We start from the raw sequence: 16,118 nt of genomic DNA, 5'->3' as shown, positions 1-16,118 counted from the left end.
CTCGTGCCCGTCGTCGATGTATCACAGTCCACCTTGCATAGGGAAGCTGGAAAGTATTAGGACGAGCACGTTGATGCCGCCCCATACGATCGGGATCCAGGTCGACATTCGAAAGTTACCGGCTTCGTAGACTGCACCGAGACTATTGGCGAACCGTCAGCACTCTGCCACAACATTGACCGTAGTAGAACAGAAAAACCCACACAAGACCGATAATACTCCCAGCCAAGAGCGCCTCCAAACCCGCAATAACGATATAGACGAGCGGAACAGCAACACATATCCTCCAAGTGCGACCCTGCATAAGCAGGGCAAAAGCCGCAACCGCAAGGTGGCTCGCCGAGTAGAAGATCAGTGTCCAGTAGAGGGTGAAGCGCCAGATATCTTGAGTGTAGTAGAGGTAGAAAGCCTGGGCGTTGGGTCGCGGAAAGGGATCGTAGAGCGACGGGAACGCCGGCGTTTGGTAATTGATCGGAACACGGTTGATGGCCATTTCATTTCGTTTCAGGCCCCGAGCCAGCGAGGGATGGTCCAATGTCTCCCCTTGTCAACCGCACGGTCCGAATGTGATCGGGGCGGAGAACATGCCAGTGTAATGGGCGTTGTGTCGGAGTTGGAGGACTAGGGGGAGTACCTTAATTCGGGGGGTTCCAGAGCTTGGACTACAAGAATTACACCTTACTATTCAGGTGTGATGACGACCCGTGGTTTGCACTGTTTGTTCCCGGAATGCTTAAACCTCGGCAGGTGATCTGGGGTCTCCGCGGTTGGGGCCGAATAGCGATAGTCATCCTAAACAACTTCATTCTCTCCCCTACTCCGGAGTCTCTCCCTTCTTATGTTTACCTCGCCCAACAGCGTCTGATTTTGATTATGGCAACAGAGCGCTCACTGGGCGCTCTTCTGCGATCTCTGCAGACTTCTTCGGATACCCAGGATGCTTTCGCGTGAGCTGTTCCCGTTCCCCTCCGGCTCCTCGGCTTATACTGACTACTGATCTCATCATGATTAGCCTGCTGCCCACAGCCACCAGCCTCCTGTCTCTGCTAGGAAATCCGTTGAATCTCAGTCTCCTAGCATCGCAATTACTATCGGCACCCGCGATTTGGGATCATCCGATCGATCTCCACGCCTGTCGCAAGATACTCAGCGTGTTCAATACAGCCGCCATCACCGTCCTACATAACGAAACAGCGGAGGATACAAGGATCCCCTACGCGGGACCTCCAAAACTTGGGCGAGAGGAATGGGTCAAGGCCATCGTCACCGGGGCGGACGATAAATCACCGCGATGGAGGCATCTGCTGTTGATCGGGGGTGTGCTTCTCGGGTTCGAGGGACAGAACAGACAAGGTCTGTCGTGGAGCGTGCGCAAGAAGCTCGAGTCAGCTCTGGTGACGGCTGCCCAGCTGGCTCTCGAGGAGCTGGATCCCAACGGTGGGATCGACGGTCTTTGCGTGACTATGGTCTTGAACTATTCGTTTGAGCTCCTGTCGGACTTTGAGAGGGGACACCTCGAATACGATCGATTGTTGCCCGTCATGGTTGATGCGGTCTATTCTTCGCCGGAAGGACTCGAGCGGGGATACTTCCTCGGGACGGTTGATAAGGATATTGTGGAAGGCCCTGCGAAGAAATTCATGTGGTCGCCGCAGTCTTTTACTTTCAACCGTGTAACTGGGATCTCGTCGAGCCCGCTGGTGTCAGCTCTGGGCCCGCTCTCGCGGCTCATCGCTCATGCGGTCGAGAACGCCCGTGATCCGAGCTTGGTGGTCAGGACTGTCGACTACATCGCGGAATTCGCGCGCACGTTGATGGTCCAGTGGCGGCAGAACAAGTTGTCGGAAGTGGACAAGACGGAAGAGACCGATTTCCTGGACCCGGAGTCGCTCCAGAACACGATCCCAGGCCTGTGGAAGTTGCTCCGCAACAGTCTGTATTCGACGGTGATCGTCCTCCGGGCTGTCTTGGGAAGAGTGATCAATGATAAGGTGCTGGCCGCCAACAAGAGTGAGTACTCCCACTTTTACCGGTTGACTCTGTATTGTCCAGTGCTGTCCAGCTGACTGATGTAGACGCACCGTTTCTGTCGATGCAAGCACTGCATGTTCTTCGAAACATGTACTTTATCACTTCCCGCATCGGGCAGAATGTGTCTTCGCAGCACATGTTCGTGACGCTAGCAGCCGTGGATATCCTTTCCCAGTATCCCGACCTGGCCGAGAATTTCATGAGAAGCATCAAGCCAAGCGACGTGGGCCAGATCCCCGCCCACCCCGTCGAACGGGCCCTCGACCTGTACTTTCTCAACACCGCAGAGCTGTTTACCATCGTTCTGTCGCCTACATGCAGTGAGGAGCTCCTCATCTCAGCCGCCCTCCCATACCTCCCCGCAGGAGGAAACAACAACCTACTTGACATATTCGAAGCCGCCCACAGCACCTGTCTCGCGGTGTTCGCCATCCCCACCAACGCATCCATCGCAGCCAAATATCTCCCATTCTACGTCGACAATCTCTTCGCGGTACGTCGTAACTCCCCCCATCCTAACCCAACAACCCACCACTAATACCCCATCCACAGGTCTTCCCGAAAAACCTCTCCATCCGGCAATTCCGCCTCGCATTCAAAACCGTCCTCCAAGTAACAGCCCCACCCTCCCCAATCGCCAACTCCAACCGCCTCCTCCCCTCCATCCTCCTCGAAGTCCTCTACGACCGAGCCCACCGCGCCTCAGGAGACGCCCTCCCTCAGTCCGCCCAAGGCTTCACCAACGAAGACATGGGCAAATCCATCCCGCTATCCGAACAAGCAGCGCTCACGCTCTCCCTAATCGACGGCCTCTGCTTCCTGCGCGTCGACGACCTCGAAGAATGGCTCCCTCTGACGGCCACTCTCGTCAACATGATCCGCGGCCCTGACATGCGCGCGCACTGCGTCCAGCGATTCTGGGAGGCCCTCAGTAATGGCGAGATGGATGTTGAGCGTGCTAATTACTGTGTTACGTGGTGGAGTACCAAGGGAGGTCGTGAGTTGGTGCTGTTTGGGCCGGAGATGGAGCATGCGAATACGGGGTCTGACCAGGGGGCGTATATGAGTGGTGCGATTGGTGGCGTTGCGCCGGAGAGTAAACTTTGAGTTGGGTTGTTTTTGCTGGCGTGGCGTTGTGCGCGTGTTTAGTTCGATATATTATACCATGGAGCGATGTATACATAGCATGAATATGAACATTACTATTTATTATATACTATAGTACAGGCGGAAAGGCTCTTACTTCATGCTGGGATTTGAATTGACACTAAGGATACATACTCTATCTATACTGCTAACTGTACACACTACACGACGCCGGATTTACCGGAGTCCAGGGATTCCCACCCATGACCGCTTCCGGTATTCAAGGTACTCATCCCCAAAGAAAGCGATCAGGAACTTTTCCTCTCCTATAAGCACTAGTTAGTACCGAGCCCGGATAGTCCACGATGTGAGAAAGAGGGGGGGGGGACGCACTATAAATCCGATTATGGAAGAAATTCCACAGCACAAACGCATAACCCACAAAACAAACCACATTACCCAGCACAAGCTGCGTGCCGAGCCCCCACCAAAAGAAGCCAAAGTAGCTCGGATGGCGCAGAACGGCGTAGATCCCGTGCTGGACGAGCGTGTGGCCGTCCTTGCGCTCGACTTGCACCGTGTGGTTGAAGTTACTGCCTGCCTGGGCCATGGCGAGGGTGCGGGTTATCTGGCCGATGGCCATGAGGACCAGGCCCAGCGCGACTTGGATCTTTGTGGCTGTGGGGTTAAGGGACCAGGGGAAGAGGGTGGGCCAGAGGGTGTGCGATAGGAGGCATTCTAGGATAGCGGAGGAGTGGGCGAGGTTGTAGGCCCAGCCGTTGGAGGAGAGGAGGAAGGCGGAGATAGAGGCGTAGTGCGTGTTGTATTCGGCTGTGACCCAGTATTCGAGGAAATGGAAGGCGCTGAGCGCGGCGAGGAAGAAGGGGGCGCGCCAGAGGGGGTGTGCGGTGGTGGTGGTGGTGGTGGTGGTGAGGATGACTGCTGTGAGGGAGAGGGTGAGGCCCAGGGTCGTGCCGAGGAGGAATGCGCGCAGGGAGATGCCGGAGAGGGATTTGGGTCCGTTGGGGTAATTGCTGCGGTCGAGGGAGGGGGGTGGGGTCGGGGGGGAGGGCTCTTGAAGTCGGATTCGGCGCGGGTGCCAGGTGTTGTTGGTGTCGGCGTTGTTGTTATTGGGGCTGGAGGTGGGTTCGGGGCTGGAGGAGGAGTCTGTTGGGCGGGATATCGGCCAGGATATATTGGGGTTTCCTGGGGATTGACCCCGGTAGTCTGAGGCGGAGGAGGTCATCTTGGTAGTGTGTGGTTGAGGGACACGTGTTGGGGAGGTGTATCGGTCGGGGAGAGGCAATTGGTGTTTTATACGTTCAGACTCTCATGACTGATGTATAGGAAGGACCTGTAGCTGTGGTGAAGGTAATCGAGGTATTTATAACCAGCGAGATGGAGAAGAATGAGAGCGAGAGGAAAAGAACAATGTCAGTCTGGGCGGAGAACAATATGAAAATGATTGATCGAGTCTAGTCCCCGCTCTCCAACACTAGTCAATTCTTGGGTGTCTCCACACCATGATACGTAGTAGTAACTCCGACTGCCAGGTCCCGTCAACAAAGCTGAGACTATTCCCCCGCTTCTTGACAAACAAGGATCATTTCCGTTTCAAGCCACGCAGAATTCTCATCGAATTATGGATCATCCAACAGAGAGAGAGAAGATGCTCCGCGGGGAACTTTACCGTGCCTTCACCCCGGATCTCATCGCTGCTCGGTCTCGCTGCTCTCGTGCCTGTCGCCGCTTCAATAGTATGGAGGAGGTGTCTCGTCGACGTCAGGTCGAGTTGTGGAAAGAGTGAGTGAGTGATCAGGGGAAACTACTACGGTCAATTTGCCTCCTTCCATGGATTTCTATCTGTCAATTTGTCTCGATGATCTGTCACTCCCAACCCATATTACGCCTGTATATTTACGAGTCATCACATTATGACTGTTCTGCTAACACGATACTGTCCAGTATCACAGAAGACACAACTCCCCTCCCACCGATGCAGGAGAGCCCCGAGGAGGACGATGCGTTGTTTGAAAACGAGCCCTGGGTGGAACCGCCGATCCGCATGGACTACGGATTCAATGTGAAGCTGGGAGAGGGCGTGTTCATCAACCACAATTGTGTAATCATTGATACCTGCGTGGTGAGCATCGGCGCGCGCACCCTCTTCGGACCGAACGTCCATCTGTACAGTGGAACCCACCCCTTAGACCCGGCCCTGCGCAATGGCACCAAGGGCCCCGAGACTGGGAAGGAGATCCACATCGGTGAGGATTGCTGGCTGGCCGGCAACGTGACCGTTCTACCTGGGGTGACTATTGGGAAGGGAGCGGTTATTGGAGCGGGGAGCGTGGTCACAAAGGTACGGCTTCGCCCTGGACGTAGCAAGTGTTGCAACGTGCTAGATCTTTCCCCTCTTCTCTTTTCTGCTCTTCTTTTGGTTTTATCGGACCACAGTAGAGACAGCAGCTAACCGCAGGACGGACAGGATGTCCCGGCTTTCCACTTGGCCGTGGGAAACCCAGCCCGCATTATTCGTCGAATTGAAACGGCAATGGCTGAACAATGAGGGGGAGCTCGGATTAACTTTCGCTGCAGAGTGGGATGCCTTGAACACTGATGACAAAGTACCTTGTTTCAAGGACAGTAGTCTGACTCCTGTGGTCGGTCGGAGCCATGGAGAAGCTCTAACAGGTGACATAAACATTCAACTCTTTCTTTTCTTTCTTTTCTTTCTCTCGTTTTGTGATCGACCCCGCTAGAAGTCCGGATAATGCCGGCTGCGTCGAGGGACCTTATCTGGATTATGTATAGTTTATGGTGCTTGTTTCCAGCATTTTGTCGAGCCAAATTCTTTCTATCATAGAACAGCGACCACTTTTCTGACGTGCATAGATGGTTTATAGTACTGGGAGGAGACCAGCTCTGCAGCCATGTGAAGGGAAATGCCTGTCTCCCGCCGGTGATGCTTCTATAGTTAAGACAGCCGGATTTTTAGCCAAGTAAGGGGATGATACCATTCCATTCCCGTCCAAAGTGTTCCCATATTATTCAATCTAATATTATTTTCGATTTAATAATATCCCCTACAGCTTCCAATGGGCCGGAATCAATTAACTAAAGATGCATCGATGGGACGGATTCTATTGTCAATATTTATACATGGGTCACTTGTTTCAATAGGATCGGGAGAACGGGAAAGATGGACAAGACTGACGTAATGGTTCGCGGTATATCAATTTCGGCGCGCGTTAGCATGACAGGAATGTACCTCCATTGGGGATTGGGGTCGACTATAGGTCTACTGCTTGACATTAAGTTCCTGGAAATCCGAGAAACTCTAGGCCATCTATTCTGTGTTTTCCCCTCTTGTTCATCCAGCCCCAGCGTCATTCATTTGTGGTGCAGAAAGAAGCCTTGTCCTTGAGGGAGAAGAGTGCCTGAAAACAAATCAATGGATGGAATATGAATCAAAGAAATAGAAGGAAATCGAAAATGGTGAGTAGAGAAGAGAAATATAGGATAAACATTAAAGTACAAAATAATTGAATTCAATGAATCAATATAGAACCATTGAAATAATCAATAGAACAATATAGACTCCACTATCAAGCTCTTATCGAAGCTCCAGCTGTGTTGGATCTGCCTGTCTTGCCCGCACAGTTTTTATCGGGCTCTCTTCTTCCTCTTCACTCTGTTGACTCTTTTTTCCCTCTTCTTTCACTCTTCACTTACTATGATCCTCTTCTTTCATCCGACAATTCTCCCTCTACAATCTTTCTGGGTGTGTTATTTAACTGGTTAACTGTCCCCCTTCTTGTTCCCTCCTCACTCCCTCCACCGCTTTCTCTTCTCTCGCCCCTCCATCTTATCTTCATCTCTTCCTGCCGCGTCTGCTGTCACGGAGCTTCCCTCTTTCTTTGAATCAACCCTTGATTCTTCCCTGGCTACCTAGTTGGGTGATACGCCCTTTCCTATTCACAGTCACTCTTCTTTTCCCCCCTTTTCTTGGTGCTCCTTGGTCAAAATAGGTCGTGGAAAAAATGTCATGGCAGCTGCCCCGATAGACGACAGCTCGACCCCCCCGCCTGACCCTGTACCTGCCGATTCGACGCGTCCTCCCCGCGATTCCATGGAAGACTCCGACCCCCAGTTGACCCGGAAACGTCCTCGTCTCGATAGTGGCTCGCCCCCTCATGAGGATTGTTCAACCGACCAGACTCCCGTTTCTCGAATGCCCGAGCAGACTCCCGATGCTGGTCCGGCTTCGTCGCCGCAGGACACCCCTGCGTCGACCCGACCCGCCAGCCGCATGACGATCAACGTCAAGTCGCCCGTCCCCGACCTCATGGCCTCCGTCTCAGAGGACCTGCCCGCCGAGCGACCGTCCGTCGAGATCCCCGAACCGCCCCTCGCAGACGATACCGGGACCCATCTGTCCAACGCCATCTCCGTCTCGTCATCCCCCGCCCAGAGTCCGGAGATCGAGGTGGCGGACTTGGAGGATATGGGTCAAGATCCGAACATGTCGAGCTGGAACTCGCTGGGCGACGCGCTGGGAGATCCCGAGATCGTGCAGATACAGGAACAGCCATCGCTGACCGACCTCTTCCCGAAACTGCAGGACAATCTCGATTTGCGCCACAACGTGCAGCAGATCAGTCTCATGATCCAGAAGGGCCCAGCGCACGATGTGACCTGTTTTGCGGCGATCAAGAGTTGGCTTGACGACGTGGTCCAGAACCTCGACCAGCTGACTTACGGCATATTGTTGGAAGACCGTGAATTTTGGAAGGAGGTGCCATCCCTGGTGGAAGGCCTGCTGCACAGACGGTATGTAGCTCGATCCTACGTCCTGGAAAACTTCCGTCGGGTCCCAACCCCCACTGACCGGATCGCATTAGGCAAATCCTTCAACCGGATGAAGGTCAAGGCCCTGTCGCATGTTTGCAAGAATTCCTCAGCGGCTTCGCCCGACTGGCCCTCCACATCCTTCACCTGGATACTTTCCTTCTGAACCAAATCCTCGAGGGCGTGGACATATCGGTGGGCGACTTGTTGTCGAGGCCGTATTTGGCCGCGGTGGCGGAGATGATCCGGGGCCCGCCAATCCCCTTGTATGATGCTATGGATAGGGTGTCTCACACATGGGAGGGCTCGGGCCTGGCCGCTCGCTTGCATGCCCAGGTCACCGCGCCTCCCCTGAGCATCGCCAAGCGGGTCTCCGAGTATGGTGCCTGCATCATGGCGCTCATTCCCAGTTCCCCGCAGCTGTCCTCGGCCCTGTTGGCGGTCTTGGTGGCTGCGCACAACCTGATCGAGCCTGGCCGCACGTCCGAGCCGGATCAGGCTGTGGTTGCGTCCCCCGAGACCCGCCGCACGGCCGAACTGGTTTACAGCTTGGTCCGGGCCGCGGATGAGTGGCTTCAGACTCATGTCACCAAGAAGTCTTCGTGGGTCACCAGTGAGGTCAGCGAGGTCGTAGCTCACCAGCTCGGGATCGCTTATCACAAACTCTGCACCTGTGACTCGGACCTGGCCCTACAGGTGGCCCAGGATCTGTCTATCAGGCTTCCCGAAGGTCTCCCATCTGATCAGATCCCCACCATCATCCACCACGGCTGGAGGTTCGCGCTGTTGAAGAAGCATGTCATGGAAGGCCGCATGGAGCTCCGAGTCCACGGCGTCGAGGGGATTCAGTCTGATCTCATCAGTATTTGGAGAAATTACATCCAGAAAGATCCCTCGGGTGTTGACCATCCGGTGGTGCAATACATGGTCCACTTGCTGAGAGAGAGCAAGATCGTCGAGTATATTGTCGGGGTCGACTCTCACCCTCAACTGATCAGCCGAAGCGGGAACTTCGTCGGTTTCTTGATCGTGACGTCCGCGTACACCGATATGGATACCGACATAATCTGGAAGGCTGTGACTGACAGTCCCGACCCGCGGACGGTGTCCGAGATCTTGGGAATGCTGCTGAAGACTATCCACATGCATCCGTCGGCCTCTCCCGCCCTGATCTATCTATGCTCCAAGCTTCTCGACCTCCCCCTTCCCCGGTTTGATCCCCGCATGCTGGAGTTCTGTGAACAGCTTCTGAACCAGGTTCGTGAGCAGCATAGCGCAAGGGCCGATCACGACCTGTTGGAGAGGACTCATGTGGAGGCCATTCCGTTGCGTCTCTGTGTGCGCCTGATTCGGGAGAGTGCTGCAACCACGGAGCTGGCTTTGGACCACAAAGCACTGCTGCAGAAGTTTGCCAGCACCCAGCTGCGCCTTTTCATGGACACGGGTCTCAGCGATATAGACAAGATGGAAACATACGAGCAGTGCGTGCAGGATATCGCCGAGATGAACCAGTTTTCTGTGGGCAGCGTTCAGGCCCTGGACGCTCTGATCCCGCAGTTCGATTCCCAGGAGATCCGGAAGCTCGCGACGGACTTCGATCTCACCCGTTTGGTGATCGCGGAGCTGGCCCACATCATCGAAGCGGAACAACCGGATCTGACAGACCCATTCGCGAGGAACGGCCTTCTTTCCCGGATTTACTTACTGATTCGCATCATCGACAAGGTTCCCGACACGATCACCCCGGATCTGGCCGATGTGCTCTGGCGGGGAATCTTCATGTCCAAGATGTTCCCTCCGCCCGGCCGGCCGACGCTCTGGGAACTGCTGTGTGGAATTGTCCAGCATGCCGTGAAGAGGAACCCGTTCATCGATCGCTGTGTGAGCGACTATCTCCCTGAACTCTCTCCCGCAGAGGACTATTCTACGGAGGTTCTCGCATTCGCCAAGCATACCGTCGACTACGAGGTCCGTTTCGATCCTCCACCAATCGCGGCCGAAGGTGAGATCGTCTCGATTCCGGGAATGGATCGAATCTGGAACTTCATCTTGACGGCTCCGCCGAATTCCATCGAAACGGACGCCACGAATTTCGCCATCCAAGTCTACCTCGACCACCCGGCGATCAGACGGGCCCCGCGGTCGGCTATTGACGCGACCCATATTGCCCTGGTAGATCGTTGTGTCGACCAGCTCCGATCGGCTGCGTCCGTGTTGAAGACGAGATCTGGACATCGCCCTGACGAATCGAACGGCTCGACGCTAGAAGCAGTACCTGGAGGCGAGCCTCAGACGGAAGAGATGAGGTTCAGTCGCTCTCTGCTTTTTCTTCGGCAGTTCTTGCAGGGCTTGCGCAGTCGACCCCAGTATAGCCCGCCCCAGACCTCCCCGCCAAGCTTGCCTGGACGGCCGGGTAAAGGGGACATGGTCAGCATCAAATACCAGGCGTTTGACGGCCCGAACAGTTCGAACATGCGCACATTCCAGATCGGGGAGCTTTCGACTGCTGCTGAGGTGGTTGAGACATTGGTTCAAGTGACCGGTTTCTCCAAGTTTACCACCATCCATGGTGGGGCAAGATTCAACCTCTTGGATAGTCCTGACCTCACGGTGCGGGACTTGAAGCTAGACTCGGCACTGCTTATCGTCCGCAAGGCGCCAGACACCCAGGAGGTGGCCGTGAGTGGGCGACGCCCATCCATGACTTCGGTGGATTCCGAAGTGTTGAAGCACTTTGATGATCTTTACGAGCTTCTTGGTCTTGAGAATCGCCTAGCTCGAGAGGTATGTGCATCGCTTCCAGAGATCGCTCACGAGGTCACTCTGCTAACTCGTCCCACCGTAGATTTATGATTTTCTGGTGGTTTTCCCGCCCCAGGAGAGGGTCCTACAGCTTGTCAAATCAGCAGAGAGGACTGAAAAGGACATGTTCCCCATGGACAAGCCGTACAATTTCCTTTATTCAGTAAACGCCCTTTCAATATGCCTGAGGGAGGCGGCGCTCGAGGTAAGTAGGCCGCGGACCGCCCGTGGGCGACTTAATGGCTAACAATCGCCCTATCATCAGTCATCACCCAACTTAGAATTTGTTTCTCATAGTATCCAAGTCTTGGTGGCGGCTTTGACACGTCCCGAGATGTTTGAGTCCTTGGAGAAAAGCTCCGAAAAGCTTATGTTCGCCACCAGCCTTGTGGAATGCCTTCTTTGCGCTCTTCTCGGTAAGCATTCCTACGTCGTGATGAAGGAACCTGTGATTGACTCTTCGCTTGCCATAGTGCGTCCCGGTTTAGCCGACGAGTCGTCTTCCATTGTCCACTCGTCGCAGGCGATCCAGCAGCTGGTGCACTTGATGCAAATAGGGCAGTGTATCTCGCCTACGCAACTGCCAGAAATTGGCATCTACAAGTTAATCTGTCACTCGTTTGCCGTTCTCACCGAAGGTTCCGTTCGAGACCCTGCATTTTGGACTGTAGTCAAACGGGAGGTACAGTTCGACTCCTTGCTACGTTCCTTTCTCTTGGGTGAACGTCGTCAGTCGATCCGGAAAGGTATCGCCGATAACGTGGCCATGGCTTGTCGTCCTCTTATCCTTCCCAAAAAATCGAGAAAGGTAACCCCGCCCCAAGACGAGATTGCCAACGAAGCGGCATCTCCCGAAATCCCAGTCAGAGTAGATATTCTTGGTACTATTTGGGATGGGTTTGTCAAAACTTTCCCACATAGCCTGGACTATGCTCAGCAATCGCAAGAGTTCTTTGAGGTCGCGTACATGGTCTTCCAGTCTGTCGCGGAAAGGTCGCCGCGTGACCTTATCTACAGTGATTACCTCAAACAGTGGAGCCGTGTCATGCTGCAGCATCAAACAGAAGAGTTTGTGGGGCGTGAGCCTATCGATCATCTAGTTCTGGGATTCTGTCGTCTTCTGAAGTCTTGCCTGGACATAGCAAGCGCCACCGACATTCCAGTCGATACGTTCGATCTCACCGAGAGTCTTTTCGACAAATATCTTTTCCCCGACTTTTCTGAACCCTCATCACATCGCATAGTGCCTCAAGTTCCCGTCATGCACAACCAGACCCGTCAAGAACTGTACAATATTATCATTCTACTCTGCAAATTCGACGGCAATTACTCCAAAATTGTGGCACGTCTAGAAGATATCATCCCTGAAGGTCCGTCGAAGCATCTCTTAACCAGGGTTGTTATCCTAGCTGACACGATTTCTGCAGACATCACATACTCACCTGGTTGGCCTTTTGAGCGGCAAAAGCTTCTCCGGGCCCCAGAGGGCTACGCGGGACTCAGGAATCTTTCTAATACGTGCTATTTGAACTCGCTTCTGACCCAGCTCTTTATGAATGTTGGGTTTCGTGATTTTATGATGCAACTTAACCTTGCGGACCCAGAGTCATCCCACATGTTGCTTGAAGAAACGAAGAAGCTCTTTGGTCACATGCAGGAAACATGGCTCAAGAGTGTGGACCCTCAGGGGCTAGTGGACTCGATTCGGACATACGATAATGAGCCCATTGATGTCACCGTACAGATGGATGTCGATGAGTTTTACAACTTGTTGTTCGATCGATGGGAGGCCCAGATCGAGGACTCCGAGCAGAAGAAGAAGTTTCGGTCGTTCTATGGCGGCCAATTGGTCCAACAGATCAAATCAAAGGAGTGCACTCATATCTCAGAGCGATTTGAGCCCTTCTCTGCTATCCAGTGTGATATAAAGGGCAAAGCCAGCCTTGAAGAGAGCCTGCAGGCCTACGTCGAAGGAGAGATCATGCAAGGAGACAATAAATACTCCTGTACCTCTTGCGGGCGGCATGTCGATGCCGTCAAGAGAGCATGCCTGAAGGATGTACCTGACAATCTCATTTTCCACCTTAAGCGCTTCGACTTTGATATGATCACAATGATGCGGAGCAAAATCAACGACGAGTTCCAGTTTCCTGAGCACATTGACATGAGTCCGTTCAAGGTCGAGTATCTCTCCGACCAAAGTTCAAATCCCAAGGAAGATGTTTTTGAGTTGGTTGGCGTCCTAGTCCATAGCGGGACGGCCGAATCTGGCCATTACTACTCCTATATCCGGGAAAGGCCCACGGCTAGCGCCAGTGGCTCGTGGGTGGAATTCAACGACTCCGATGTCAGCAGATTCGACCAGACAAAGATTGCAGACCAGTGTTTCGGTGGCTACGGCGACTCCGTTCATTCCGCGACCATGGGCCAGGTTCGGTTTCACAAGGTCTGGAACGCTTATATGCTGTTCTACCAACGTGTGTCAAGCATGGAGACTTCCAAGTCGATTTACAAACCGACCACGGATGATTATCCGGTGCGCGTGCCATTGCCAGTGCCGCTTGCCAACCATATCGCGATGGACAATGAGGTACACATACGAACATATTGCCTTTTGGATCCTTTCCACACTTTACTCGTCCGCTCTATGCTTTCTCGGTTGCACGAAAGCAAGAATTCGGCTGGAGAGGTGGATTCTAAGCTAGTCAAGCCTGTGGTCTTCATTGCCTTGGACGCCCTCGAACAGCTGATAGCAAGAACGAAAGACTGTGTGGGTCTCGAGATGATTGTTGGCGAGCTTATCAAAGCAATCAACGAAATCCCTGACACGGCGTGTCGGATCGTCCAATGGATTGTAGAGAGGCCGTCCCCCATTCGCAATCTTCTTCTCAGAAGTCCTTATCCGTCCGTGCGAAACAGCGTTGTGAGAGTTGTCACTTGTGCGCTTGCGAAACTTCGAACCCTACACAATCGAGAGGAGGATAACAGCCCGGAGAAGGAGCATTGGCTAGCACAGTACTTTGATGGTATGGAAAGTGTGACCATGATGCTTGAGGGGCTGTGGACAGGTATGCAAACTGCGAACAAAGCTTGGGATGACTACTTCGAATTCTTGTGGCAACTGGCAGGGTTTGGGCCACAAGAGGCTGGGATAGTCCTTAACTACGGATTCCTCCAGAAATGCCTGGAGATCATGTGGCTAGACAGAGATGATTTGAAGCGGCTGAGACGCCATTATCTCGCCTATATCAGGTTCGCCGAGAAAGGCCGACGATTTTCGCACCGGAAGCTCATGGATCTTTTGTCGCGATTGATGGCGAACGTTGACCTCACCGTGCTTCCAACTCCGGACGACGAGCGACAAATTTCGCCGGACGGAAGGTTTACGCTCACGCTCACAGAAGGTACTCTGATCCGAACGCTCGGGAAGAACAGGGAACTACTGGTCTTGAAAAAGATGCTGCAAGAATACAGCAGCCCGCAGGCGTGTCGAGAAATTATCGGTCTGTTGTTGGATGCAGAGCCCGAGGCTAGTCTTATGGAGCCAATCTGCAAGGTTCTAGAAGACGGGCTTCGAGTCGCACCTGCTGAACTTTGCACTCCGTTCTTGGATGCAACCCTGGTGTTCTGCCGACGGAGCCCCGATGAAGATCGGATCGCGTCCTTGATTGATTATGTCTGCAAAGGGATCGACACCATCAATAACAGCGGGGGCAGAGAACATGTCGCATTCTTGGAGAGAGTCGTGGCTTGCCACAATGAACGCTTAGGACTCGACAGCAATTGGTTTTTGTCTCAGCTTACAGACCGGGTTCCCGACTGGGCACCGACTCTGCTGATTTTCCCGGATCGGTTCGTTAGGTCCACGACGGTGGAACTTCTACGGAACATTCTGTTCTCCGGAGAGTCTCAAGATGATGAAAGCAGCGACTGGAAAGCACGTCATTCACGAGTTGCGAAAGAGCTCGTGCATGCCAGTATCGACAAGCTTACCAAGACATACCTTACCCCTTCCGCGAGCAACGTCGAGACTAAGGTTGTAGAGACTATCAAACCTGTGGTTTCCCACTGCCTGTCGACTTACTTCGACGACAACGATGAAGAGCGAGAGTTTACCCATCAGGCACACGGTACGTTTTCCTTCTCAGTTCAAGATCGCGCGGTAGACCATGTAACTAACGGGGTTCCCATCAAAGCTGTCTTGGACGAAGTCGAAGAATTGGCCGTTGACTTACCTGAGGAGCTGGCATCCGGTAAGTCCCTTTTTTTATCGCTTCCGCTTCACCATCTAACCAATTCCCCCTCCTGGATCACAGAGTCTGATATAGCTTCTCCAGAAGAATGGGAGGACAACTCGGCCATGGCAAGCGACTCGGAGATAGGACTAGTGGGTTCGCCTTGAATTGGAAAAAGACAAAATCAATAAATACCACGGAAACGGAACGTCATCGTTTAGAAACAGACGGCAGAGAAAAAAAAAGACCAAAAAAGTACCCATGAGGAAAACGAATTTATGAGGACAAAGGGGGGGGTGTTTTCATTTTCTGGTTCTTTTCTACATCACCTGCATTGCTTGGCGTTTGTCGTACCCCAACCATGCCTAGAACGGGGAATGGGATGGACGGATGGATGGATGGATAGGAAAGGAGGTGTGCAAATTGCGGTTGGCTGGCTTGTTCTGTTCTTTCTTTTTTATGTTATTGGCAAGTCTGGCATGGAGGTATGATATGGTCTTTCCTGAATGGTTTGATTTGATTTGATTTGAATCACCACCAGTTGGGGAAAGGAAAGGAAGTGTGCTCCCTAGGCTGTTTGTTTTTAAATCCTTTTTATGTCCTTGTCCTTCGATTCCACATCATGTCTTACTTATTATGATGATGATAATGGTGGTGATGGTGATGAACTTCTTTGTCTTTTTACAAATGAGGAATGAAAGAAGAGAAGAAAGATAGATGATTAACTTAACTACTGTGATGATCGATGACAACGACAATCATGATGTGTATGTCAATTGATGGATGGATTGTTGTATAAAGAATTGATAGGCTTTTTGTTCTTCAATTTTTTGCTATTTGTAGGATATCCTCGTTGGACAGTATGATGAGTCCATGTATATTATGTCCCCGGATAAATATATATAGGACGGGTGGGTATATGTATAGTTAGCTCAACTGATATTCTTCACTATTCTACTCTGATACTCGAATACTCTGAGAAGGTGTAGAGGAAATAAAGTCCAGATAGTGAAGATTTACATCACCAGCAGATCCTTTCTTTTTTTTTTCTTTTTTTTTTTTCGAAATTTCATTTAAAGTAGGTAGGTTACAGAGGAAAAGAAATTAAGATAA

General features: G+C 52.6%; 5 protein-coding genes across 5 annotated transcripts; 3 read left to right on the top strand and 2 right to left on the bottom strand.

Annotated features, from left to right (window-relative positions):
• Positions 1 to 21: 21 nt before the first annotated feature.
• Positions 22 to 581, bottom strand: P168DRAFT_328771 (uncharacterized protein; the record flags this gene model as incomplete). The annotated part of the gene is made up of 2 exons (XM_024841387.1): positions 204 to 581; positions 22 to 142 (listed from the first exon to the last, which is right to left on the bottom strand). Exons 1-2 carry the CDS (start codon positions 491 to 493, stop codon positions 22 to 24), a joined length of 411 nt encoding a protein of 136 aa, XP_024691368.1. The 5' UTR covers positions 494 to 581.
• A 246-nt stretch (positions 582 to 827) lies between these two features.
• Positions 828 to 3,229, top strand: pex8 (putative peroxisomal membrane protein Pex17). The gene is made up of 4 exons (XM_024839547.1): positions 828 to 947; positions 1,013 to 2,010; positions 2,076 to 2,524; positions 2,584 to 3,229. The coding sequence occupies exons 1-4, from the start codon at positions 874 to 876 to the stop codon at positions 3,136 to 3,138; spliced, it is 2,076 nt and encodes a 691-aa protein (XP_024691367.1). The 5' UTR covers positions 828 to 873; the 3' UTR covers positions 3,139 to 3,229.
• Positions 3,230 to 3,269: 40 nt separating this feature from the next.
• On the bottom strand, positions 3,270 to 4,534 carry P168DRAFT_272283 (protein-S-isoprenylcysteine carboxyl O-methyltransferase). Its single transcript, XM_024835314.1, has 2 exons — positions 3,511 to 4,534; positions 3,270 to 3,443 (listed from the first exon to the last, which is right to left on the bottom strand). Exons 1-2 carry the CDS (start codon positions 4,361 to 4,363, stop codon positions 3,355 to 3,357), a joined length of 942 nt encoding a protein of 313 aa, XP_024691366.1. The 5' UTR covers positions 4,364 to 4,534; the 3' UTR covers positions 3,270 to 3,354.
• A 225-nt stretch (positions 4,535 to 4,759) lies between these two features.
• Positions 4,760 to 5,577, top strand: P168DRAFT_283520 (sugar O-acetyltransferase; the record flags this gene model as incomplete). The annotated part of the gene is made up of 3 exons (XM_024836059.1): positions 4,760 to 4,920; positions 5,083 to 5,479; positions 5,575 to 5,577. 3 exons carry the CDS (start codon positions 4,760 to 4,762, stop codon positions 5,575 to 5,577), a joined length of 561 nt encoding a protein of 186 aa, XP_024691365.1.
• Positions 5,578 to 6,878: 1,301 nt separating this feature from the next.
• Positions 6,879 to 15,172, top strand: P168DRAFT_272278 (putative ubiquitin C-terminal hydrolase; the record flags this gene model as incomplete). The annotated part of the gene is made up of 8 exons (XM_024835313.1): positions 6,879 to 7,950; positions 8,022 to 10,752; positions 10,814 to 10,975; positions 11,036 to 11,186; positions 11,244 to 12,140; positions 12,198 to 14,900; positions 14,967 to 15,023; positions 15,087 to 15,172. The coding sequence occupies exons 1-8, from the start codon at positions 7,166 to 7,168 to the stop codon at positions 15,170 to 15,172; spliced, it is 7,572 nt and encodes a 2,523-aa protein (XP_024691364.1). The 5' UTR covers positions 6,879 to 7,165.
• Between the last annotated feature and the right edge of the window lie 946 nt (positions 15,173 to 16,118).

This window comes from Aspergillus campestris (assembly GCF_002847485.1).
Source record: "Aspergillus campestris IBT 28561 chromosome Unknown P168scaffold_9, whole genome shotgun sequence".
In the NCBI taxonomy this organism is placed as follows: Eukaryota; Fungi; Ascomycota; class Eurotiomycetes; order Eurotiales; family Aspergillaceae; genus Aspergillus; species Aspergillus campestris.
This window is presented reverse-complemented; position numbering and strand designations above follow the sequence as displayed.